This window comes from Octodon degus, unplaced genomic scaffold (genome assembly GCF_000260255.1).
Source record: "Octodon degus isolate 3935 unplaced genomic scaffold, OctDeg1.0 scaffold00350, whole genome shotgun sequence".
NCBI classification, from domain to species: Eukaryota; Metazoa; Chordata; class Mammalia; order Rodentia; family Octodontidae; genus Octodon; species Octodon degus.
In genome coordinates, this window is record NW_004524926.1 from 859,273 (window position 1) to 878,227 (window position 18,955).

The following is an 18,955-nucleotide window of genomic DNA, read 5'->3' on the forward strand; positions in this document are numbered from 1 at the left end:
ACATCAAGAGGCTTTACATCTATCAGTCCTCTCCTTGGGGTATGTACTGTTCTCAGAGCAGCACTGTCCAACATGAAGGTAATTTTATAATTTGCATTTCTACTCACTCCCAGCTCTTTCATTTGAGCTTCAATCCACTTCATATTTGTTGCAGACCAAATAACAATGTCATAATCTCCACATGCAGATATGAAAAATTCATGAAGATATGGCCACGTTAATTCCACCTCAGTTTCTGCACAAGACCTATGGTCAAACATTGTATAATCAACATCTAGTACCAACAGCTTTTTTCCTTCTCTTGGAGGATTCAATATTTCCTCTTTGTACTCTTTGACTCTGAGAAATTTTCAATAGATTTTCTTTTCTGTTTACCACTTCAACTACTTCATCTTCAGTGTCAAAGTCATTGACAACATCATCCTTGCCAGGGGGTGGACCCAAGACATCTTCCAAGCTCTCCTCACGAGTTCCCCTCATCATGATTTTAGTATTTGGTTTCAGTCTGAGAGCTCCAAGCTTAACATCATTTTCTGCAGATTTGCCTGTACTTTGAGTCCCAGTAATTTCTGGTGCTCTGGCAGCACTCCAGTAAGGGTCTGGAGAAACTGTTTGACATCTAGCACAGTATCATCCTCTGAAAGTGTGGTCACTGAATATTACTGAATAGTCTTGTCTTCATTTTACAATGATTAGAAGAGCCATTTCTGCAGCATATGAAGTGGCAGCTTTCCCTCAGGAAAAGATATCTGGAGCGTGGTAGAACGCAACTGACTGCAGCAGAACCTCTGAGCTGTCTTGCTATTTTAAACTTCCAGGAATAAGGCTGCCAGAGCAGCAGGATGAGAGAGGCTCCCTGCCACTGATTCACATCAGGACAACCCCCACTCTCGCAGCACCTCCTCTCAGACTGTGGCTGCAGCAACCAGCACCTGCCAGCCTACACATTAAGCTGTCAGCACCACTTCCCATCTGATGGCTGAAGCTACCAGCATCTCCAACCAGGCCAGCCCTGTTTCTCCTGGCATATCCTGTGGACCCACATCTGAGTCTCCCAAGGTGGCCTGCCAGCCTAAACTGAGGTCTGCAGGTCTTAGGACTGCCGCATCACCGCACCTCGTGCCAACACGGTGTGGCAGGACTAGAAGACCATAAAGAGGGGCATTATAGGCTCTTTTCAGACATTGTGCTGCTGTCCCTTGCCAGCCCGGTGTCTCCGCTCAAACACGCTTGCCCCTGTGACAGGACACAATATTTAGGAGGTACCAGTGGTCCAGGTACTTCCCAGGATGGGGCTGGGTCTTGATCATGGCATTTTTAGGTGTCAGCTATAAGGTGGATAGGAGGAGTTGGATAGGAAACGGGCAGAGGGAACGGGCTCAGATGGGCAGGAGTTGCTGCGGGGCCTACTGAGAGGAGGTGGCTTGACCACAGCCAACAGTCCATGTGCCGTGCTTCCACGTGAGCATCTCTGTCATATGCCTCCTTCAATTTTCAGTGCAGATCAGCAATCCCTGCCCTGGACATGGACGTCCTCCTAATGGGGTCACTCAAGCAGGAGGAAGCCACAGTGAGCCACCTTGTTGCCCTAGTGTAGGACCTGGGGAAAAGGGAGAGACAAGGTTCCTAGTGCATGGGGGGGCTTGTGTGCTGCTATCCCTAAAGGCTCCCCCAGAGGCAGGGAGGGCTGGGCACCTTGGAGCTTCTGACTTCAGCCTCCCATGAGGCTGCAAGTAGATATGGGACTGACTGGGCAGACTGAGGCTAGTCCAGCACAGCCACCACTTCATTCTACCACCTCCGTAGTGAGCAGCTTCTCCACGTCCTCTCCATACCCCCCAATGGGAGGGCTTCCACCAAGAGACTGCTGGGCGTCTCTAGAAGAATAGTGGGTCCAGGCAAAGAGAGGCAGTGCCACGTGTTCTGTGGGCCAGAACCTAGTGCTGTGGCCCTGGCCGCCTTGGGGAAGCCTTGAGGGGGACGTGCCGTGTGCAACCCAGAGAGTGCTGAGCCTCCCATCTGCAGTGGTAAGGACGGGAAGTACCTCAGCTCTGTGACCAGACAGGTGAGACTGCGCCCCACATCCCAGCCCCAGCCATCGAGCCTGCTGGCCTGGAAGTCTGCACAGCTGAGCACTGCAGTCAGCCCTTTCAAGTGGAGAAGAATTGCATTCTGAGAGCCTCCCTTATCAGAAACTTTCCCTAGAGAAGACAAGAGTTCTAGTCTAAGTTACCTAATTGAGGTACCAGTATTTTTGTCACATTTTGTCATTTTATGTGGCAATCTAAACACAGCATCGATTCTCAAAAAATAATGAGAACTGATTGGTATACTATACTACCCTTATAATACAGATGTGCTGGTGTAACAAGGGCTTGTTTAGCGCAGCTGGGACAACGGGAAGGGAGGAATTAGCATGAGGTAACCTGACACCAAGTCTAGGGTCTCTGAGGCATAAGGGGGTGCTGCCAGCTCATTCATTGAAAGGTCCCTGCTGAGCAATGTCCCCATTTGCTCAGCCTTATTGTTAAAACTGAACATTGTTGCAGAAATCCGTGCCTACCTGGGAGGGATGTGTAGACTGAAAACACAGGATATGTGAAGCAAGGGTGCAGGTGTGGGGCGGAGAATCTCTTGCTCCCTCAGGAAGTTCTTAACAGATTCCTTGTCTATGGAGGCGTGAGCCCTTGTCCTGTATCATGTGTCAAGTCCAGGAAGTGACAGGAATGGTTGCACCTTGGTATCGGCATCTTCAGAGAAGTCAGTTCTCATGGGATCTGGGCGCACTCACGCTGCTATGCTATTGCTGAGGTGAAAGAAGCCCGCAGTTTTTGGGTTTCCTTCTGCAGTGCTGTAATCACTGTACATCAAATCCCCCACCCCCGCCCGCTCTGGCCAGGCCTCCTAGCCTGGTCTCTACATTTACTCATTTATTTATTTGTATTATTGTTTTTTTAAAAAAATTAAAAATTTATTATGGACTTTATGACATACAAAAAATAGAAAAAGCAGTATATCAAGCATCCATGTACAGAGCAGTTAGATTGGTTAACGTCTTGCCATTTACGCTTCACACACAAACATACTTTGCTAAACCATTTCAATATATTTAACATTTCACTCCTGAATGTTCTAGGATACCACATAGGATAATCTTCTATAAATGACAATTTTATCACAGATCATAAAGTGAGGAATGATGATCTAAGTCTGAAACTCCAGTCTATCTTCAAACTGTGTACAGACTCCCTCAGTCCCCTCCCCAAGGTTTCTACAGATGGTGGAGTCCAATCAAGGACACCACATGGTGGCCAGGGTGCTTGGGTGCGGGTGTGTAGTGACAGAATGCATCGTGCTCAGGCAGTAAGAGGCCCTGGGTTGATCTCTGGCACCACAAAAACAAAGCAGAACAAAAATAAATAAAGATCCCATGTTGCTCTCCGCTATAATGGCTCTTCACTTTTAATCAAGAATAGTTAGTTACCACCCACCTCCTTTGCTCTTTTCTTACAACAGTGTTCACAAAGAGGTTAAGCCACTTATTTTCCACAACAGCTCGGTCTGCACCTGTCTGAGCCTTCCCTGAGCAGTGTCATTTGACTTGTTGCTCTATCCCCAGTAGTATTTCCTGCAAAGAGAAATTTGCTCTTAGAGCTTGAATACAGCCCAGTTAAAACCTTGTGATGAGAACACTTCATTTGTGATGTAGCACACTTCAAACTGCACCACAAATAAGCATCCTGTTTGTCTGCTTGGGTTTAGTGTGATCAGAACTTTCTTTTTGTAAAAAGTATGTTTTCCGGGGGCCGGGGAGATGGCTCAGTAGGATAAGCGCTTGACTGGCAAACTCAAGGATCTGAGTTCAATCCCCGGTTCCACCAAAAAAAAAAAAAGTATGTTTTCCCACAACAGCAAGTCTCTTGTTGAGATAATATTCTGGTATCACCAAGAATTCTAGGGAATATATACACCGACTTTTTATCCAGTATTTTGGCACCAGAAAGTCTTTAATAGAACTGTATATTAACTTTTCAACTTTTAAATATTTCAATTTTTTAAAAAAATTTTATTTAAAAAATTTAATGTGATTTACTACTCATTATGGTCACTTCAATGAGGCTGTCTTCTAGATAGCCCTTATTTATTTTGCCGAACCCGGGATTGAATTCATGCCCTTGCGCTTGCCAGGGAAGCTCTTGTTCTACTGAGCCATCTCCCTCGCCCCTGCAAGATAGCCTTTTTTTTTTTTTTAATTGTACTTGGTTTATTTAAAACTATATTCAAGTGCATTTTTTTCAACCCTAAGATTTCTTTCAGCTTGCTACCACATGAATTTCTTTCTTTCTTTCTTTCTTTCTTTCTTTCTTTCTTTCTTTCTTTCTTTCTTTCTTTCTTTCTTTTTTTGTTTTTTTGGTCCTGTCAGAAGAATAGCCCTTTTTAAAAGAGCTGATGCTTAATCCAGGCATTCCATCTGCCTTGCCACAGTTCTTCTATCTCCACTTGAATTATGAACAATGAGAACTTCAAATGACAACTGTTGTCTTATATCCAATTCTTACAGAAATTTACATTTTTGGAGCCTACAATTTGAATTGTGCATAGTATTTGTATTTTGGCACATGGTCTAGATTGTGTATTACTCCTTAATCATTCATTTCTAAAATTGAAAGTCAACAGTTTTCAGTCAGAATGTTACAGGACTCATTGTCAGCACTGTAAACGTTCACTGTGATGAAAACATGTCCTGTGTCTCAATTTTAGCCACATTGACCAGTTCTGGACACCAATTGACAGTGTCCATTCTAATCCAGAATGAGGCTTTGAATATTTCAATTTTTAAATGGTCAAAATAATTTTTTTTCTTTTTCTTTTTCTTTTTTTTTCTTGTAGGAACCGGGGATTGAACTCTTGCCAGGGAAGTGATTATCCTACGGAGCCATCTCCCTGGCCCCTAAAATCATGTATTTTCTATGAATCATATTTTTTTTCTTTTTTGAGACAACGTCTTGAGACGTAGTTCAGACTGGTCTCGGATTCTTATGTAGTCCAGGCTGGGCTCAAACTTGCCACAATCTTTCTGCCTCAGCCCCCTGAATGTTGGGATTACAGGCATGTACTACCATGTTGGCTCAAATCATAAAATTTATACAAAAGTTACACTTATGATAGCAAACTTACTCAACTGAATTTTGAGCCCCTCCTTTCTTTTTGATTTTGTCTGAAACCCATGTGACAGCCACTCATGTACCATGACATCAGCATGCTGCCTAGAGTGTCTGCGTCATCGAAGGAGTCTGGGCAGATGTGAGGCATCGGGGGGATCATTGGCGGTCCAGCCAGAAGTGGAGGCAGCCAGCATGACAGGAAGTGTGGTGGTGGTGTAGGGGGGCCACTGAACTTTAGACCTGGCTTTCCAGGTGCCAATCCTGAGCCAGGAGCAGGGGGTGGTGGAGAGAAAATGGAGCTCCAAGGTGTGGCTTTTGACCTGGCAGTGCCTGGTTTACTTCCTGGAGACTTGAAAGAGTTCTCACTTTCATCCGTTGAAACTTGACTTTCATTTTCATTTTCCTGAGCATTCTGTTCCATGCTGTTAGCTGATTCTGAGCTCAGAGAAAGCAGATCAGACAGTTTCTGCTCCTCTCTGTTTCCATAGCCAGTGTGGAACACAACACAGGTTTCTCTCTTCAGATCCACAGAAGCGATGGTAGCTGGGTAAACACAGTCATCTTCTGACCAAACAGCTGAACACCTGTCACCCCCTTTCCACTGTTTTGAGGGAGCTATGGTGTTCTTCTTCTGGCTTTTATTCTTCTCAACAAGTTTTCTTCTGGAGATACCTTTTGGTTTGCCTGAAGTTTCACTTTGTGTTTTATCTGAAATGTCACCGTTCTTCAGTGCGTGCTTAAAGGAAGCAACAGCTTGATCCTATGCTTTTATCAATGCTGAATCATTCCAAATGTCAGAATCATCACTCTGGCCTGTGCCACACCGAAACCGTACAGTTTTCCTGCTCTGGAATGCAGCCACCATCGCCACTACTACCCATGGCTATGTATGTGTGTATGTATATAAGTATGTATGTATGTATGTATGTATGTGCCAGGAATTGAACTCAAGTCCTTGTGCTTGCCAGGCAGCCACTTGTGCCACTGAGCTATTTTATATCCCTGGGTTGTTTTTGTGGAAAGATCTATTATCATAGAGCTCAAAGCTCACAAACACCTCCCTGGCGTCCTCATAGTAATACTCCTACCTCAGCCTCCTGAGTTTCTGAGAGACTCAGAAACTGCTTAAAGTGTTTACTGTTAATGCCTTGAGCCCACCCAGCCCATGAGATGAGCATGTTACTCCTTGGACAATATGTGTTCCCATACTGACCCTGCTGGCTGGTTCGGGGCATTCTTACCCTGGAAGATCTCCTGCCGGGTGACTGCCACTTTCTAGGCTGTCTGGAAGCTGTGATAGGGGTGCTTCATGCAGGAGCAGATACACACAGTGACCAAGAGTTCTGGCAATAGGCAGTGGGGGCACTGGCCCAGTACTCACATAGTATAAATTCCAACGCCCCAGAATGAAGACTCCACCCACCCTTGGTGAAGCTCCAGGGTTGGCACCCAAGCCATCATCCAGGGACTCTGGCCTCTCCTGGTGTCTGCTCAGCCGTGGGTGTGGTAGCCAGGGACACAGACTTGAGGTCATAGGGCTTCTCTGATGGCTCGAGAGAACACTGCTGCAGAGCCCTCTCCAGCCCAGGGACGGACACAGTCAGACCTCGAGGACAGCACAAGAGATCACCACTGGACAGTGCAAAAGAAAGCATAAGGCCAAGAGCAGCCACTGTGGATGGGGAGTGAATCCATTAAGCTTCTCAGCCTCTGCTTAGTGAATAAACAGACACACAAAAGAGACTTATCAAAAGGTGAACTGGTGTGAAGACATGGGTTTCTATGACTGACAAATGTTCCCACTTACTAAGCTGTTTCCACTTTCATGACCCAGCTTTGCCCAAAGTCATCACAAACTTATGGGGCACCAGACAAATTCAGTCATGACTCTGTCTTAGATTCCTGTGCCCATGGAGAAGGCATGGGTTGCACATGCCACCAGAATCACCTTTAGGATGCAGCCAGCATTGAGTGCCTTCTTCTGCTCTAGGACATTCAGGCACCAGGTGGCCAGGTCCCTTACTTCCTTGTTATCTCAGTCTTACACAGCAGGAAGGATCATGCAGGGCATCACCAGGCCTGGGCAGGGGAAGGAGCGCCTGTCTCCTAAATCTGAGCACAGTCCCCAGAAGCAGGAGATCCTGCAAGTCTAGAACCCAAGCATCAAAACCCACAGGAGTAGGGCATGGAGACACACACCTGCAATCTCACTACTCAGAATGCTGAAGCACCGGGGTTGTGTTAATGTGGAGACCAGCCTAGGTTTAAGTGAAGCTCAAGGCCAGCCTGAACTGCATAGTGAGACCCTGTCTTAAAAGGACAAGAAAAAAGGAACATGTAGTTGTATTTATGAAACTGGAAAAGACCTAGCATGTGGCAGCTCAGCATAAATTCCTCTATGCTTTATTATATTTCTTCTTGGGTGTACCTCTTCATGCCCTGACACACTGGCTTCTAACTCTTTGGTCCAGTACTGTTGTATTCTTATGGTACATCCATGTGGTTTGGGTTACTACAGCTTTCTAGTATACCATTCACCATTGTTATCCCCCAGAAGTAAATAGTTGATGTTGTGCTCCTGTTGAGGAGATTTCAAGGGAAACTAAAGAGCTTAGTGTTGGTAATACTCTGGGAAGAGGGGAGTCTCCCTTCCAGTAAGGTTGTAGTAAATTAGTCCATTTTCTCAAGTATGTGCAGTAGATTAACTTCTGAGTTTGTTTCTTCTTTAGACATTCCTGAGAGTCTCCTGTGTGCTGATATACAGACAGTGAAGATTAATAGAAAATCCTGTGTGACAGAATTTGTGCAATCTTAGACATGTTCACATGTGACTTCCTATTTACCAGGTGCTTCCTTATCATGGAAATATCAGTGAAACGGTGTGCATAAGATCTAAAAGGAAAGACATTTTGGCTTTTCTTCTGGAGGTAGGAAATGCAACCTGCCTCACAAGGTTGTGACCTCCTTCACAGAAACTGAGTTTCATTATCCTCACTGGGCTCTTCAAGCACTGGAGACATTCTTATTTAAAACCTTGTGAACAAAACTAAGAGGGAGAAGCAGGGTGTGGTGGTGCACGTCTGTAATCCCAGCACTCTGGATGCTGAGAAGGAAGAATCTTTGGGAATTCAAGACCAGCCTGGGCTACAAAGTACAACTTATACCAATCTCAGGCCTCCACAAGGAGGTCCTTGAAGCCCATGTGTTCTCATGTCTTCACAGGCACATCTGAAGGGCAGCTGTGAGTTGTAGGAATCCTCTGTCCTGAGCAGGAATCCCAGGGAAGACGCAGGAAGAAAGCAATGCCTTTTTTTCTGGTCAATGTGTTTTTTCAGGTCAGGGCCTATGCCAACTTTTCTTTTCAGAAGCACATTTTATGTAGAACGTGCACAGTTTTACTGCTTTGGTTTGCTATCCTCTCTTCGCACAGGTTTCTTCCCCCTTCAGGAAGCTGCTTTCTTGCCACTTTAGTAGAAAGGAGGACAATGCATGTGGGGTTGATCCTATCTGTGATGAGAAGCTTTGCACTGTACAAAGTGATGTAAAACTTTCTGAGGAAGTTTCAGGAGATCCACAGAGAAAGAGCTCATTGGGGTTTGCATAGAAAATTAGATATTCCACAGAACAGTGAAACAGCTTGTGAAGAAGACAACAAACAGTTCAGTTCAATCCAAAGCTCAATGCAGAATCCCACCCAGGGTGACTACAATGAGCCCTCCTCTCTTCTTGCCTTGGCCATGACTTTTCACACTCGACACCCCTCCTCCGCTCCCCTAGTGGGCTGTGGAGTTGACTGTACCTTTCCCCACCACGCTGAGGAAAACTGCTGGGCTAGATAATATGAGGAGCACTAGTATCCCAAAACCATTGCTTTTGATGATCCCTATGCCATGACCAGAGGCTAGTGGGTCACCTCTCTTCAACCCTACACTACAGCCTTTCTTTTCTTTCCAAAATGTCACTCTGCCTCAGAGACTTTCTAAGTGCCAAAGCCCTATCTTAGTCTTGATTCCACTCTAAGAAAAGCAATGACCAGACGCTGAGGACTGCTCTGTTCAAACTCCTGCCTTGCACGGTTTCCTACTGCTTAGGTGCCAGGAGTTTGCAGAGAACTCAGAGAAAAGAGAAATGATAGCAGTGACCATAGATGAGGGAAAATCTATAAGAGAGACAGGCAGCTGTCCCCATGGTTGCCTCCTGACATTGCTGAGCATGAGCTCTCCAGGTCCCTCCACACAGCCTCAGCTTCCTCACCCTCCCTGGCCCTGGGGTTTGCATTGATAGTTGCTTTATGAGATAGGGTCTTGCTGTGCAGCTCACACTGGCCTCCAGCTTGTGCCAGTCCTCCTGCCTCAGCCACCACGGTGCTGAAATGACAGGTGTGCCCCACCACAACTAGCTCAATGGGGCCCGAGTTCATTAAACGAGGGGAACTTGCTTCCCACTGCCTGAGTCCCACATTTCCTGAGATCACACAGGTACTGCTGAGCTGGCTGGAGCTCTCTACCTTGTCACTGAAGCAGGGACAGAACAACCAGTAGAGGCCAGCAGGCTCAGGTCAGATAGCAGCTCAGCTGAGGGACGATTCTGTGCCTTGCTTAGTCAGAGAAGGATGGGACTTAGGAGACTCGCCAAGGATGCCTCCTCTTTCTTTTCTCCATTTTTTTCTAATCTGGAAACTGAACTCAGCCCATTTTCATAGTTAGACACAGGGTTCTATGTCACCAAATGCCCCAGTAGAGCTTGCACTAGTGATCCTCCTGCCTCAGCCTCTCAGGTTGCTAGGATGACAGGTGTGCCACCCCGAACCCAGTTCCAAAGCAACTTCTTTATAAGGGGGCAGGTGGTGTGGGATCTTCCTGAGGCAAGGCCTAGCGATGTTATCCAGCATAGGCTGGAACTCTCACTGATCCAGAGTGTGGAGATTACAGGTAGGTGAGCACTTCTGAAGATGCCCAGGACAGAGAGTGCTTTCAAGGCTTAAAGCTGTGACTAGGGAAAGGCTACACATTGAGGTAGAAGGCTACACATCAGACCCTGACCTTACGACCACCAAGTAGACTGGAGTCTGACACTCCTGGCTGTTGTTCCTGGAGTTGTTGATGACAGGGATTTGGTTGGAAAGGGGACACATCTGGGGACGCATCAGCTTCAAGGACTCCCGAGTGGGGACATCCCCAAAATCCAGCCACCTGGACACAATCACTTCTTTGGCCAGTATGTCAGGCATCCTGCACTTCCCCATGTTGGAGCAGGGAGTGAGAAGAGAGAGAGACATAAAGACAAGAGCAGGCTGATGGCAGCTGCCAAACAGCCCATCCCTGACTGGTGCTCCAATGCCTATGCTAACAAACTGGTGGGCTCTCTATGGTCCCCAGCCCACAGTGAAGGGACAATACATCCATGTAAATGGTCTATAAACAATTTCCCGTGACCTCACACCCTGGGAAAGGCTACAGTAAGAGAGGGGTAGCTGGACACAGCACTATGGGCCTGCAGTGCCAGCTACTTGGGGCCTGAGGCAGGAAGATTGCCTGAGCTTAGGAGTTCAACACCAGCCTAGGCACAGGGCAAGACCTAGGTTTAGAGGAAAGGGAAACCCTTAAACTCTTTTTAACCTGGATGTGTGTGATGATAATTGGCATCTTTGCACTGTCTTATAGAGTACTCGGCAGTACCTAGCAATGATTTTTGTTTTGAGTCAGGGTCTTGCTATATAGTACAGGCTGCTGGTATTGAATCCACTAACCAAGACTGGCATACCGAGTGTTGCGATTACAGGTGTGTATTACTACATCTGGCCAACAATGCTTTTGCCTTTCTTTTTTGGTGGTGGGACATGGTCTTGCATTGTAGTTTGTGCTGTCCTTGCACTCACAGCAATCAGCCACCACACCCAGCCTGCTTTACTTTTCTTAACAACATAGAAAATAATACTATAGCACTCTACAAGGCTGAGGCAGAAATTCACAAATTCAAGGCCAGCCTGCGAAAGTTAGTAAGGCTCTGTTTCAAAATGAAAAACAAAATAGGGTGTGTGGAACTATGGCTCAGTGTGAAGGCCCTGACGTCAACAGAGAAGCCGAAACATTTCTATCACACAACAGAATAGTTTCACAGATACAGCTCAGGCCAAGGCAGGTAATCCTGCTACATGTGGCACTGACACTCCGTGTAGCAGTGCAGCAGAAGCACACACATGTGCGTGCTCAGATCTGGCAGTAAATGTAAAGCTGTCCCACAAATTCAATCTGTTCCTCTAGTGCTTTTTTTTTTTTTTTTTTTTTTTTTTTTTGAACACATCTAATACTTTTATTTAAAGGCATAATTAAATGCCTGGAAGACTTAATTTAGATAAATTGATAAATATTGGCCTCTTTGCTTCCTACCTCCAAAAGTTCCCGAAGATTGAACATGAGGTCAACAATGTAGGTATCTGGTGCAGGGAGGCACCCGGTCACCCCCTTCTGAGACAGGTCCAGCAGCTTCACCTCATTCCATGCATGGCCATACTCTCCTCGAACCAAAGAGCAGCCAACACCAATTCTATCAGCCAGAGCCTTGAAAAGCAAAGCTTGATGGTAGAAGATCCCTTTTTTGATATATCCAATTGGTATAACATTGGATGTAAGTTGAAATTTTGGTTCACTTATATGAAGTTCCCAGCTGAAATCAGGTATTTTGTCTTTTGGAATCTTACCACCCATTTTCTCTGCTACATATTTGGCCAGAGCCTCAATCTGCTCCTTAATATTGGTCATGGGCAGGATTGACTTGGTCACTTCGTACACATATGTGCAGAAGCCAGGGTCAGGGGGAGGGTACCATTCTTTCTCAGGGCCACCTTCTCCAGCCAGCTTTGGTATTGTGAGGACCTCTTCCTCCTCTCTCATTTTCTCCTCTTCCTTTTTCCCTCTGCCTTTCTTTGCATTAACAGGACTGCAGGTGGTCAAGTTGGCCACGGCCAGGCCAGCGGCTTCTCTGACCTCTTCGTTGTCACTTCTGAGCAAGTGCACCATCTCTGGAATCCCCTGAGTATTAAAAAACTCTTTGCTGCCTGTGTTCTCACACATTGCTGAAATAACTTGGGAAGCAGCGATTTTAGTTCCATCGCTTTCCAAATCCAAAAGGGATACAAGGCACCTTTCAACTTCTTGTTCATGGGAAAGTTTTCTATTTTCAGAATAATAAGCTGCTTTGGCAATTGCTTTTGCTGCATTCTTCTGGATGTCAGGTACTGTAGAGCTCTCTGCAAATGCAAGGAGCTTTCGAAGTGCCTCTGTCCGCTGAATCAGCACCATACTATCCATATCTTCAAGGCAATTAGCCACCACTGAAAGTGCTTCTATGTGAAGGTCATCCAAATCCTTGGTTTCTAGGATCTTAATAAGCTGGTCCAGTCCTTGATTGTCTCTCAGCATTGTCTGGGACTTCTTACGCTTTGTCATAACATCCAACGTTTTGAGAGCCAACAGCTGAATAATTGGATATTCTGATTTCAAGAGATCTAATACAGGAGGAATTGCATTTAGTTCTTGAAGTGCAGTTCGACACTCAAAATCTTGGGCCAAGTTGTAAATGCTTTCAATAGAATTCTTCTTCACATCAGGATCGGGATTCCTCAGCAGTCTGATGAGTGGCTCCAATGCACCATGTTCATATACTTGCACTTTACCGGTAAACTCTATGGACATGTTTGCTAGGCAAAGACTAGCAAACTCATGGATAACTACGTCTTCTTCCGGGGTGAGCCGGGCAATCACAGAATTCATGACATCTAACTTCCTTAGCAATTTTCTAACATCACTGTTAGAAGTTAGGATTACAAATACCCTGGTGGCATTTCTTCTTACAATTTTATCTTCATGAGTGAGAAGTCTGGTTAAGGGTTCCACAGCTCCAAGTTCAAGAAGTGTTGCTTTATTTTTTTCACCTTTTAAAGCAAATTTATAAATGGCCTCACAGGCTTTAACCAGAACTTCTTCTTCAGGAGAATTCAGCATTAACACCACAGTTGCTGCTTTTTTGCTCTCAATTGTTAATGGGTCAAACACATCCTTAGGAGGAGGCTTCACTTCCTTCTTTATCTTTTTATCCATCCTGCCGGGATGTCCCACAGATCCTGGGCTCCTTCACAACTCTCCACTAGTGCTTATCTTGTGACCGCCAATCGCTTCCAGCGGGACTCCTGTGTCAGATCAAGTGCAGCAAAATGGAAATTCTGCGTGTGCCTCTTCTCCATTTCACACCGAGCACAGGACACTGCCCAAGCTGAGAAGCTGGGAGGGGTGCAGGAGATGCACACACAGTGGGTGCCAGGTTGCCTGTGCCTGCGAGGAAGGTTCCCAGACTGAGCTCTCCCCCTGGGTGCCTGGGAACTTGCCTGTGTGTACATCCTAAGCACCCGTTGCATCTCTCTGAAGCAGCTTGGCTCCTGGGCTCAGAACATATTGGGCAGCCCACAGAGGGCAATGAAAACATTGTAAACACTGAGAAGCTTCAAATAATAAAGCATCTAGAAAGAAAAAAGAATGGGAGATTAACTCCAGAGCAATGGACATATAGAAAGCCTTAATAGCTACAAAACTGAAAATAAACGAAACATCCATGGCTGCAGCAGCTGCAAGAGGTACTATGAAGTGCTGACCAGGCTGGAAGGGGCAGAATCCACAGATAGATTTTTTTAAAGAAGAGAACAGGCCCACCCTTTCTACATGACTCAGTACTTCCACAGTCTCATCACCAGTATTCGACACAGAAAAACTTGCCTGTCTGTGCTGGATGTCATGTATGCTTTTCAGGAATCCACGCTGATGAGGGGACAGGAATACAGCAGCTCTCCTCCCTCGGGGGCTCTCACCAGTCAAAGGTCCCTGCCCTGGTCAGTGTCTACCAGTGCTCCCAGACTCTCCCAGTTCTCAGCACTTTCTTAAGCCCCAGTGTTGTCTGGCTGTACCCAAACAGGCAGGGGAGGGCTACACGCTGGCTGGGCACAGCCCACACTGGACAGCACCGTAACCCTCTCAGGGGCAACTCTGCTATCACCAGCAATCCGCTAACCCACTGCCAGCAAGGGAAGGAGGCCTGGTCAGATAAAACTCCCTCCCTGTGGTACATGAACCACTGTGGCTGCATGGACACCATCTGGTCGGGTGTTTGTTCCTCTTAAGTGCCGCATGCACACCAGTGGGGTGTATGCCACGGAGCCCCACCTACTCTAGTCATCTGCACCCAGCTAGCTATCATAACCAAAGGATCATCGCCACCTGGTGCCCTGCTTCATGGGGCAACCTGCTCTGCCCACATGTCCCTCCTGTCCCTCCTTCGTGTCATACTGCTTCAACTTAGCATGCACAACTGTGTTTCAGAAATGCAATACAAACAGCTGTGCAATGTGTCCCTCTCACCTTAACAAAAAGAAGAAAAGCTATAGAATTTCAACACCTCCGGTTTCTGTCAACCTTCTCAGAAACCTGATGTTGCTGGGTCACCAGGGAGCCTAAAATGGAAGGAAAGAAGGGAAACAGACACAACCAGGAGGTGGCGAATGGTGGGACCCGGGGCCTTTGTGCAGCAGCAAAAATTCACATGTGACTGCACCCAAACGTAAGAGCAGAGAAGTGCACTCACATCCAGTCTTGTGGCCTCCTGAACACCCCCAGAGGAAGGTTGAGGTGTTGGGGGACGAGGTGTGGGGCCTCCATACAGAGGCTCCTCTGCACGAGGACACAACCCAGGAACATGCTGCAGGGCAGGATGGTGATCCCTGGGCTGGGGAAGCAGGGGGCACCTGAGAGGTGCTGAGGGATGGCTTCTCAACCTCAGGAAAACAGGTAGCAGGACTGAGACTACCACAGACTATTGGCCTCTGACTCAGCTCTGCCCCGACCAAACCACGACTAAAGAACTCACTGCCATGGGGGACTCAGGTCAATAATTTCTGACATTGCCAGTTAAACAGAAGACCCAATGCTATTATGGGCTACTGGACTCTTTTAGAATATTTTGCTGAGTTTACACACCTATAATATTCAATAATGGAGCTTAGAACAAATGGGGTATACCGATGAATGTCCATTTTGTATCTGTGTATTCAAAGTGGTTAGGATAGATATATAGTTGCATTCTCTTAATGAATAAATGATTTGTTCTAATGGTGTTTGTAAATAGGATCTCAAGTCGACATCTTGTACAGCAATTAACCACTAAGAAGACTATATGCAGTGTATTATTTGTTGAAACTGTACTTCCAATTTGATTTGAAACTGTCTCATTGCTGTTTATCAATAAAATTTCGAAAAAAAAAGTCAAAAAAAAAAAAAAGAACTCACTGCCAGCCCTGCGGTTCCACAAGTACAAGGCACACATGGGCAGAGAGAGAGCAGAGCCCTTCCCAAGGCCCAGGCTGCCAGAGGGGACACGGCCATAGCAGGACCACAGCAGCAGCCTGCCACAGTCACCCTGCCAGGTCACTGCACGCCACTGGAGAGAGCAGAAGCCTGGGAAAGCCTGACTTCACCCAAAGCCCAGGACTGCCAAGCAGTGAGACTGACTGGACTCATGAGGTGAAAGCCTAATACAACACTTCCCAGACTGAGCATTCTTTATTTCAGTTTCAGTCTTACGTGTTATGCTGGACAACAGCCAAAAACTCTCAAGGCTGGGCATGACAGTGCACACCTGTAATCCTATCACTCTGGGAGGCTGAGGCAGAAGAATACAAAGTCTGAGGTCACCCTGGGAAAGTTAGTAAGTTCATAAGATCCTGTCTCAATAATAAAAGGAGATGTAGCTCACGGCAGGGGTCCTAGATTCAATCCCCACTCCTGAAAAAGGACAGAACAAAAAAGAACACAGTGAAGACAACTCAATAAAGGAAAATGTCTCAAACTGAACCACAGGAAAAAATCATAGAAGAGAACAGCTAAGAACAATGGAGCAATATTAAACCACCTAACGCTTCCATAGCTGGAATCCCAGGAAAGGCGATGGAGCTCAGTAGTGCAGCAAGTGCCGGACGGTAGTGTGGGCCTCAGCTTTTTCTTTTTCTTTTTTTTTTTTTTTTTTGTTTTGTTTTGTACGAGGCCTCAGTCTCAAGATCTCGCAATTGCCAAGCAGGCACTTAAGCTGCTGACTTATTTCCTTGGTCTACAGCTTTTATTAAAAAATAATTAATAATAATAATAAACCACAACAACAGGGCTCAGCATACCCATCTTATGTATAAAGTCACCATTCAATCACACAGATGTTGAAAAGGTATAAGGTACATAAATGCAAGAAGCACTTTTCTAAGAAGCAGGTACACATGGTAGCTGGTACCTAATGATGCAACTGGTATCTAATAACAAAAACAACAACTGGGAATGCATCATATGCCTGTAATTACAGCGTTTTGGGAGGCTGAGGCAGGGGGATGCTAGTCTGAGTCCAGTTTGGGACACTTACTTAGCAAGACCCTTTAAAAAAAAAAAAAAAAAAAAAAGGTGTGATATGTTATATGTGCAAAGGCCCAGAGTTCAATTTCCAGGAAAGAAACACAAATAGACAGGCAAGACAAGAAAAGAAAAGCTGGACAGAGGGGCACAAAACTGTAATACAAATCCTAGGGAGGCTGAGGCAGGAGAATTGCAAGTTCGAGGCTATTGCAGCACTCCTACAAAGTTCAGGTTACCTTTTGGCATGTTCCAAAATTTAGTGAATGCTGCTGTGAAGTGCCACCCACTGGAAAGGCATATTTATAAAAACACGACAGTGTGTCTTCCTCCACCTCATTCACTGTGTTTCAGGCAGCCAAAGTTACAAATATTATAGGCAGTCAGACAGGGTCAGGCCCTCCAAGGAGATGACGAAGACCAGACACCTTACAACTGTGGGAGATGCTCCCGCTGTGAGCCAGACCCAAAGACCAAACAAATGCTGACCTCCCTAAAGGTTGGCATCCAGGACTGCTCATTAGTCGGGAAGAATCATTGTCTGAAGGCCACCAGGTAAGGTCCTGTTTTACATTCATGCCCACTTGCTACATGACTCCCTACTCCATTTGGTCCTGGGCCTAATCAATTTTACCTGAGTAACGGTGCTTGTAATACCATTGGTTGACCACAGTTTTGTCCCACCCTTCATCTACTTAAGCAAGTTCCCATTCTCTGCACTTTAGCCCCACATGGTTTTACACTATAAAAGTCCCTGGAAGAGACAGCTTCCCGGGGAACTACCTGCTCAGGCCCACCTCCTGTCCTTCTCTCGGACAGGAGCTTTATTTTCCCTCAAGAAATGAATTCTACTCTTAACCTCTGTTTGTTCCTAAAATTCATTCTTTAGTTTTAGAGAACACGAACTCGTCCAGGTCAGGTCATGAGATCATTTTCCCTTTGTCATTTGGAGGTCACTAACCCGAGATCAACTGGATGAACTGGATCAACTTCTCCCTATATCAACTGGACCTGGCACCATGACATTTCTGCCTCTTCCCCAAAGTCAAAATGACCAGGAAAGGTAAAAGGTCTGAATCGATTCAGGTCATCAAGGCACCCACAATAATGTGACTCAAGATGCAATAGAGGCCTTTGAAAAATGCTTCAGAAAGTACTAGAAACCAGAGGCAGTATTTTGAGGATTATTCATGGCAATGTGTCTTTTGCTATAATGAGTGGTCTAAACTTATTTCAACAACACATCCTCTTTTTTATGTCTCGATAAAGCTGTTGCTTAAATAAACAAAAAACAGTCTATGAGGAAGGAAAAAATTGTCCTCCCTTGGATCACTGTCCAGCATCACTGCTGGGCCCTTTTGGGAAATGCACCCCAGGTGATTTCAGCACAGCATGGGCAGCACAGAGGGTGCGAGAGCCTGCTGCACACCAGCCAACCTGGCACAGCAGTCACACACGTGGCCCATCACCGAAGGAAACACTGTCTCATGGCGCATGATTCTGAGGTGGCCCTCTGTCCTTCCCACACACACACTGCACGCAGCTGCAGGTACCTGCTTCAACTCAGTCTGAGGGAAATAGATGAAGTATGGCTGCCTTTGGCTTGTTAAGTGACATCGCTGCCACTCATAGAATCCATCGGCTAGGACAACACAGCGTCTCCCCTTTCCCAGAGGCACCTGAGAGAAAAGTGAGCAAGACACACTTAGTAACACAGCTGTGTTTCAGGGATGGCACTGAGATAAATCTCAATCACAATATAAACCAGGAAAAATCACATACAGAGTTCTCTGTATGTCACCTTTTGGTTTGCTTTGCCATAGTGAAGATGGAGCTCAGGCCTTGCACATGCTAAGCAGGCACTCCACCACTGAGCTACCCCCAGTCCTTTTCATTATGAGACACAGTCCTGCAAGGTTGCTCAGGCTGGGCTCAGACTTGGTAAATCTCTTGCCTCAGCCTCCCAAGTAGCCGCTACTGTAGGTCTAAGCTGCTGAGCCTGCCTTCTTATATATAACGTCACCATTCAATCACACAGATGTTGAAAACATAAAAGCAAGAAGCACTTTTTTAAGAAGCAGGTACACATGGTAGCAGGTATCTAATGAAGAAGCCCAGTTAAACATGTGTGCTCCCTGTACCCACAGCCCACACAGTCTCCTGGAACACTATACAGAGAGGGCTCACAGCATCTATCCTGCCTCTCTGGGTCATGAGCTTTGTGTTCAATGAGATGCTCTGTCAGCGCCTGACTATCCCACACCTTTGAGCTAGGCATGGGAAAGACTTACGGGAGTTCTAGGCCTAACCTCTGTTATAGCTTGTGTCCAGATGTCCCCCCAAAGCCTCATGAAA

At 46.1% G+C, this 18,955-nt stretch overlaps 1 protein-coding gene, 1 non-coding gene and 3 pseudogenes across 2 annotated transcripts; all 5 read right to left on the reverse strand.

The window, feature by feature from the left end:
- Positions 1-659, reverse strand: part of LOC101588880 — a 9,616-nt pseudogene extending 8,957 nt beyond the window's left edge.
- A 4,028-nt stretch (positions 660-4,687) lies between these two features.
- On the reverse strand, positions 4,688-4,820 carry LOC111814538. Its single transcript, XR_002819504.1, has one exon. It is a non-coding gene; the product is annotated as a small nucleolar RNA SNORA1 (small nucleolar RNA).
- Positions 4,821-5,178: 358 nt separating this feature from the next.
- Positions 5,179-6,400, reverse strand: LOC101589279 (annotated as a pseudogene).
- A 5,115-nt stretch (positions 6,401-11,515) lies between these two features.
- LOC101586124 (armadillo repeat-containing protein 3-like) lies at positions 11,516-13,287 on the reverse strand. The gene has a single exon (XM_004648049.2). It carries the CDS (start codon positions 13,262-13,264, stop codon positions 11,516-11,518), a length of 1,749 nt encoding a protein of 582 aa, XP_004648106.1. The 5' UTR covers positions 13,265-13,287.
- Positions 13,288-13,962: 675 nt separating this feature from the next.
- LOC101589672 overlaps positions 13,963-18,955 on the reverse strand; it is a 36,097-nt pseudogene continuing 31,104 nt past the window's right edge.